This window comes from Echeneis naucrates, chromosome 14 (genome assembly GCF_900963305.1).
Source record: "Echeneis naucrates chromosome 14, fEcheNa1.1, whole genome shotgun sequence".
NCBI lineage: Eukaryota > Metazoa > Chordata > Actinopteri > Carangiformes > Echeneidae > Echeneis > Echeneis naucrates.
The window spans coordinates 1,710,260-1,718,132 of record NC_042524.1 but is presented as its reverse complement, the minus strand read 5'-3'; the positions used below and the strand labels follow the sequence as shown (position 1 = coordinate 1,718,132).

The window sequence follows — 7,873 nt, the reverse complement described above, 5'->3', positions numbered from 1 at the left end:
CTCCTCAGCTGTCGTCCGTCTGGTCCAGGAGCCCTTTGAGCAGATCTCAGCACGGTTCGGGCCCTGAGGTTCATCAGGCCCGTTCAGACGGGGTTGACGAGAAAACTGGTGCCCCATTTTCTTCTTCTTCTCCTCCTCCTCCTCTTCCTCCATCCACGCCCTGCGGAGAAGCCGAGCCGCCGTGAGGAAGGAGTCCGTCTCACTGGGCCGCATCTCCGGGGGTTCTGGGTGAGGAGGCTCAGGCGTGGCTGAGCTCCGACACGAGGACGGAGGCGAAGTCTCCAACTTAGAGCTGCCGTCCATTCCTCCGTTCACTCCTGTCTGAGGTAACAAATCAAATCGGCACATCACATTTTAAAGCAGATTAGAGGGACGGTGCTGGATTAGAAGAACCTCCAGGTGAGGGCCTCCGTCAGGGGCCATGAAATCTGAACACTTTTCTACTTTTGTGGTTTTCAAATAATTTTTAACTGAAAACAAAACTCTGATATATAAAGCTGTTTGTGGAGTTTTTTTCTGGGAACGTGGAAAAACAACATTCTGGTATTTACAAAGAAATTTAAAAAGACGATTTCCTCGAACAGGAGAAAAGGAGAGACAGATTTTATGAAAGGCCTCCACAAGAGAAACAAACAAACAAACCAGATAAAATTACTTCAAACCGTGTCGTCACCTGTTGGTTAGTGAACTGCTGTTTTGAAGCATTGAGACTGTTTCCACCTTGTTTTTCTTTTTTTTTATCTGCACTGACTGCTAATAAGGAAAAGAAGGTGGAGCTGAGGCTGTCAGTCACAGTAGCCCCGCCCCCTAACCCCTCCCCTCCTTCCTGCTCTGTTTCCCTTTAAATGGAACATCATCTAAAAATGAACACCATGTTGTGTTGAAGACTGTAAACTAGAGACTGAGACCATAAACGTTTACTTAGGAGGAAGAGGGACATATTCCCATAGACTTCAATCTTATCTGGCTTCTTCCTGCAACCAGTAGAGTTGTTCCCTGACGGTCATTAACAAATGGAGGTTTAACCACTTTGGTAAACAGTCTTTGGCCCAAATTAACTGAACTTTGAACACGTCAGCCTCAAATTTGGGAACATTTGTCTGAAATGATGGACACGTTTAGATAAAACTCACTCGGGATGAAAGATTAACCCGTTTAAATGAGCTTTCAGCTCATTTTGGTTTGGTTTAACAGAATTTACCAGAATTACAACAAAGAAGCTCATCTGAGAAAAATAATGTGCAAAGATATTAAATATAATGACCAGCAGATGTCCAGCCCAGTTATAGTTATCACATTGATACTGAAACACATAAAGATACGAAGTCCAAACTATAAAAGAGCGAAGCTTTATCTTTAAAACAGCAGTCTGACAGAAATACACAAAGAAAATACCAGATTTTAATGCCAGGTCTTCATTTCTTCCTTCTCTCCTGTTCCTCCTCTCAGGATTGACGATTCAGTGTGACCCCCTCTCTCTCTTTAATTCTCTCTCTCTCTCTCCACCCCCCCTTTAGTTCAGCCCTCATGTGAAATGAATTTTACTGATGCAATGTATGATTCCATATGTGACCTACATTTTAGAGAACGTGTTGCTCAAAGAAAGAAGAGAGAGGGGCCAAATAGAAAAGTAAACAGCAGAGCAGGAGCGTAGATGAGAAATACTTCGATGACAAAATAAACTGAGTTTAGAGGAAAAAGGCATCAACGGGGGATCAACTCACCGGCTTCGTGGGGTTTTCGTCCACAGATGGCGTTGGGCTCAGTTGTTATGGAGATGTAACGTGAGAAGCAGCTGTTATGTTTTAATCCACGGCACATTGAGACGTTCTTCAAAAGCCTGAAAACATTTTCAGCAGCTGCTTTCAGAGGAAGTCCACCTGCTCTGCACCAATCCACAAACACCAGCTAAAGTTAAGACTGTTAATTCAATATGAACACTTCTTTCAAAATGTGTTTGCTGCTTCTCATTTGTTGGCAGATCCATGTGAATGAAACTTTGGCTTGCTGATGAACTTGGCCACCTCTGGGGGAAAAGCCCTGTTGGAAGTTCAGAATAAATGTCGACACAGTGTTGACAGGAACCGGCCTGTAACCTCCGTCTGCTGTCTGTTTGCTCTCTTCAGACTCTGAGTTCAGCAGGTTTATTTGAGGACCATCAGATAGTGAAGTACTGAAGAACTGTTCCTGCCTGAACGTTCGGTTCAATGAGGGCCGAATGTACGGACCAGAGTGTGAGGAGATTCACGCTCTCACTGAGGTACAAACGATAAATCAGGAGGCGTCCAGGTCCGCTGTACAAAAACAAACAATTTTCACGCCTCATGATTTAATTTAAAAATGAAATCAACTGCTTCAACTGGATCAATTAACAATAAGACAAAAAATGTCACGTAAGTATGTTTATTATTTAGCAGTCAGGAAAACACAACCTGCCAATTTTTCTGCTTTTTATTCACTGTGTTGGATTGTTTCTCCAGAATGTGTGTGAATAAGAGCAGAAGTTCATCATGAGACTGTTGCATCACCTCTTTCCTCTCAGCCGGTCCAAATATTCCAGCGTTTCACCGCATCATGTGCTCATCGACCCGTAAAAGCTGCTGCTCACATTTTCTGGATCAGAGTCGAGGGTCAAAAGGTCGGACCGTGGTTGTCAGAGATCTGGGTCTAAGGTGACAGTAAGGAGCTAATTCATGCCACAAACATTTAGAGATGAAGGAAACTGAGTCTAATGTGTGCACAAACACACAAATGTCTTTAAGCTCGACTGCACAAAGATTACTCTGTTTTTATGGAAAAATGGGAAACAGAAGCTGAATTTGGGGGAACCGGACTCGGTTCTGACCAAACTGGCCAAGAAGGCAGCTCCTCTGGTGAATGGAAAGAAGTTCAGAGTCTGATAGCTTTTCTCTGTTTCACCTGTTGAGGGAGTGGCTGCTTGGGGCGACAGGTTAACGTGCTCACCTTCATGTCGGCTCCCATTAAGCCTCCGATTGACGTCATGGATGCTCCATCCATCAGAATCGACAGCCTTCGAGGTCTCAGACTCTTTCCAGTCCTTCCAGTTACAGTTCTGGTTAATTACTGTAACTGAAGATGGTGGAAGTGCAAATTGCTCATTGCTGAGCTGTTTCACTGAGCAGGTGATCAGTGCCGATTTCTTTTTTCACTGAAACTTCCTCTTGTTCCGCAGAATCTGGAGACAATAAGTGTGAATCTTTACCAGCTCCAAACTCCCCCGTCTGTTGGCTTCATTTCAAATGTCAATTGGTGATTTCATTTTAGCTACACAAAGGTTTCATGAGTATCGCTCTCTAACAATACTCATGAAACATCTTGTTCTCAGTGGTTTTAGTTTTGTCCTCTCTGTCATGCCTTATTGATAGATATCTTTATTATAATGATCACAGGAAGGGAGTGGTTCATTTCAAAAGAAGACATCTCTTTGTCCCAGAGCCAGAACCTTCTGCTGAATTATTTCATCACATTGTGTGCTATTGTGCGATGGTCCTGTCCTGAAAGCTTGATCTCTTTCATTATTGGTCAAAGTACAAAATAAGACGGCAGAAATGTCTCTGCGCTTAATTCCGAAAGCAAAGTTCCCGTGAGAGCGTTCCCTCAAGAAGAGTTGAGGAGAGAAACGATGATGGTCACCACATGAAAGAACTTTATTTCTTTAAACCACAAACAACGTTTGGCTGACGACAGTCTAAACTTCACCTTTGGTGGAAAATTATAAAGTTTGTTCATCCTGTTTGTTTGTTTCTGCACCAAAAGCTTCTCGCTGAATGAGTTTTAAATAACACTAAACATTGGTTCAGATATTTCTCTGCTTCTTTTGACCTTTAATTATAAATCACAGCCTGGCTGGCTGGATTAATGGTGACAGAGAGCCGGCCGACCGGTCCGTCCGGTTTGTCCTCTCAGCTTTTCTGCTGCAGATTTTTCCACCCAGAGAGAGAAGCGCCAGTTTCTCAGAGATCAGCTGTGACAGGACAAGCGACTCGGAGCTCTGAGCACCCAAACACAAAGGTAACACAACTCACTTTAACTATATATAAATATAACCACACAAACCCAAACTAATGTTATTTATAAAGTGTTTTTAAAGAAATGCGTATTTTCAGTCATTTAGTCATCTGACTTTTTAAATTTTTTAATGAATGTAAACGTCTCGAACATGAAGTTTGCATCCTGGTTCTGCTCCAGACACCGTCATGACTTCCACGGTGGTCATCCAGCAGCCGGTGGTGGTGATGAACCGCCAGGACTCCGACCAATGGGGATCTGGGATCTGTGACTGTTTTCAGAACATGCCCGAGTGTAAGCAGCCGCACATCTGTGTTTTATCAACGTTAATGTAAATGAAATCAAAAGAACTATGGAGACGGTTTCAGCTGAACCTGCGAGAGGTCAGAGGTCACGAATATTTCCCGAATGATGCTGTTCAGTGAAGACACGAGACGGAGACGGAGGCTTGATTGGTTTTCCCTCCACGTGTCTTCGTTACTTTCCACCATCAGCGACTTTCAACTGTTTTGCTTTCTGGAACAGGCTGCTTCGCTTTCTGGTGTTTTCCGTGCTTCACCTGCAAAACCGCCAGAGACTACGGCGAGTGTCTCTGCCTTCCCCTGCTGGACGGATACCTGTGCAGCCCGCCCATCACCATGTCCATGAGGGCGTCCATGCGGGAGCGTTATGGCATCAGAGTAAGTAACAGGATTTCGTTTTTTTAGTTTTTGCTGGAACAGTTCGGTCTGTGTTGGTTTCAGTCCGTCATGTTGACACCGGATACAGCTCACAACATTTTAAACAGTTCTTCTGTTTGCCTGGATTCTGTTTCAGAAAGTCTTTAGTTCAAATTAAAAAAGAAGAGTTAGTCGAAAACGTAAACAGACTCAAAGTATGTTACTTTCATTTTTCAGTTAAAGTGAAAGATAAAAATGACGAATAATTATTTACATACATGTGAGAACAGAAACTCAAAAAAAAATGAAAAAAATGATGAGATTTTAACCAAAACCTGAAGTTTCATCAGGACTTCATTTCACATGATTGGTTATGAGCATGTCTCTGGCTTCCGTCTGTGGTTTTCAGGGTTGGTCTCCATCAGCTTGTTGTGTCATAATGATGCATATTGACTCACAGGTGAATAATCTTGTTTTGGCCGTTCGGGGCTTTAATGGTGATGTGATTTGTGCGCCTGCTGACTGATGTCACTGTGTTGTGTCTGCAGGGCAGCATCTGTAACGACTGTGTGTATGCGACCTTCTGCAACGCCTGTACGTGGTGTCAGATGTCCAGAGAGATGAAGAAGAGGAAGCACCAGATCGTTCTGGTCAGCGCCAAACACACATGACATTTAAAAAAACTCATAATAATGTTTCACACCAAAAAAAAATAAACCCACCACCATCAAACTTAAATCCCCTTCTTAGTTAAATTCTAACAGAAATACACAGGCATTTAATTTTTTCATGTAAATTGCTGCATATTATATTATTAATTATTTGTATTTAATTTTTACACTTCAAATAAAATGAAATAAAAGTTTGTAGTTTGCTGTAATTGTTGTGTTGCTGCCAAACTTGCTTGGAAGGCGGTGACACTTTCACACAAAAATATTTCAACTGCACCCTGTGTAGAAAATGTAAGTGATAATAATAGTAACTTGTGTTAAATGTAAAACACAACAGATCCTTTAGAGGGAGCCAAACTCTTCACAATCATCCAGCTGCCTTATTTTTGAGGTCATGTGGGGTCACACAGATCAGACTGATGACTGTCTCATCATCTGCTGATCTGTCAGCTGCCACAGATGGGCTGGTTCATCAAAAAAATATAAATATAAATATATGGTGTTTTGCCCCCCATGTCTCCTGCAGCTCGATGTTTTGATGAAGACAAAGGTTAAGGGTGTGAAAATTTCATTTATTTTTGCATTTTCTTTCACATGCAACCCATTAATTTGTTTAGAAAGATGCTAAAAGAAGAGATTTATAAAAATCAGGTTTTTCATTAAAAGAACGATGAATGAATGTTAAAGTGGATTAAAAACTCATTAGAAAGAAAATTAATTTGAGGACATTTCACATTGTAATTTATTTCAATAGGTCATTATTATTATTATTATTATTATTATTATATGGAAACAATCAAATATCATAATCAAGCAGATTGTGTTGTTTTCCACATCATGTCTGACAACGACAAGTCCAACACGACATCTTTGTAAAAATATAAACAGTCTGTGATCATCTTGACTTAAATGGAAATAACATTTTTAAATGATCCTAATTTGATTATTTCTATTCTAAGCATTATTTTATCATGTTTAACCTTCTCTGTCTTTTTTATTTCCAGTCTGAGAAAACTCCTAATATAAAAATATGGTGAATACTGGAACTACTTTGTCGAGGTCGACGCTTTTAAGAACTGTAGAAGTGCTGGTTGTGTTTTTTGGGGTTTTTTTTTGCCCCCGAGAGGCAAAAAAAAAAAAACCCCCAAAACAAAACGAGATTAACGACAACATCTGTGCTGCGTGGTCATCCAGACGTTCGCCAACAGCCATTAAATTTAAAAGAGGACGGGGGAGGAAAGATTTAACCTCGTTTCTGTCGTTCAGCCTGGACGGTAAACTCACGGAGTCACTATCATGTCATATTCGGTCAAATTACTGCTAATAAACTTTGCAATTTGTTTAGTTGAGTTTCCCCCCCCAACAGAAACTCCACCCTCCAGACTTGGCCCTGGTGTCCACTGTAAATTGCTCAGTGGGTTGTTTTTAATAGGATTATAATGACAGTTATGGTTGCAAGAATTGATGTTTTTGACTTTTACGAGGTGTGAGTGGGGGGGGCGGGGCCAGGCGGCCCATAAAGGCTGCAGGAATGTTAATTGGTGGAGGCCACTGCTGCCCTCTTTGTTCTGCTGCTCATACTGGGCTTCTGTTGGGCCCGTTAAAGGCCAAAGAGCTTGATTTAAAATCTGTGACTTTAACCCCCCCAACACCAAACACATATACATACACAACCTATCCCACTTACCCCCCCCCCCCCCTCCATTCTTTCTTTCTTCTGGGTTTTTCCTGCTGGAGAAAATGGACCCCTTTTTGCTTCCCTCATTTCCTCCATGTTGCTTAATCAGGTGGTTGGTCGGTGCCCCCCCCCCACACACACACCTCTCTGCTGGGTTTGATCCAGTGTTGGGGGAGTAATTTTATCACAGCTTTTCTTTTCTCCTGCGGCCACACGGACGGCTGCACCTCCAGCCGGTCAGGGTGGTTTCCTGAGAGGAACGTTAAATCAAATAATGTTGAAGAAATGATTCAACTTAAAGTTTCTGTCGTTCATACTGTTGTTTTAAATCCTCTGGATTTAGTATTTGATCTTGTTTTTCTTTTGTTGTCTTTAATACTTAATTGGTCTTTATTCTTCAGATCTATTTTAGGTTTTTCCATTTAAAGACACGTACCAAATATATAAGCTTGGCTCGAGTTTTTGTTTGCTGCTAACTCATCAAACTATTTAAAAAGTCTCAAAGCTCTGTCTAAACATAAATGCTAACATGCTAAGGCATGTTAAAGAATCACAGTTTAGCATGTTAGCATGCTAACATACAGCTAAATTATCCGTGAACAGAGAGAGAAAACAGAAATAAAGGAATTTCTAAAAAATAAACAATAAACAAACATTAAAAGTGACATGATGTGATAATAATGCAAAGAGAAGACAGACTCTGAAGGTCATTGCATCAAAAACAGAAGGTCACCTCATGAATTCGGATCTGGACCAGATGATGGATCAGAGAAACTGGAGGACTCATCGTGGCCTGGACCAGAATCCATGCTGATACAGCCCGACCTCGTGGTGCC

The 7,873-nt window shown here is 41.6% G+C and overlaps 1 protein-coding gene across 2 annotated transcripts; it reads left to right on the top strand.

Annotated features, from left to right (window-relative positions):
- Window positions 1-3,940: 3,940 nt before the first annotated feature.
- On the top strand, window positions 3,941-6,238 carry LOC115054460 (cornifelin homolog B-like). Of its 2 annotated transcripts, none has more exons than XM_029519703.1 (4): window positions 3,941-4,032; window positions 4,210-4,323; window positions 4,555-4,709; window positions 5,237-6,238. In XM_029519703.1, exons 2-4 carry the CDS (start codon window positions 4,218-4,220, stop codon window positions 5,357-5,359), a joined length of 384 nt encoding a protein of 127 aa, XP_029375563.1. In that variant the 5' UTR covers window positions 3,941-4,032; window positions 4,210-4,217; the 3' UTR covers window positions 5,360-6,238. The 2 variants fall into 2 exon arrangements, with proteins under 2 accessions (XP_029375563.1, XP_029375564.1); XM_029519704.1 differs by having other exon boundaries at window positions 3,998-4,032; window positions 4,187-4,323.
- The last annotated feature ends 1,635 nt before the right edge of the window (window positions 6,239-7,873 follow it).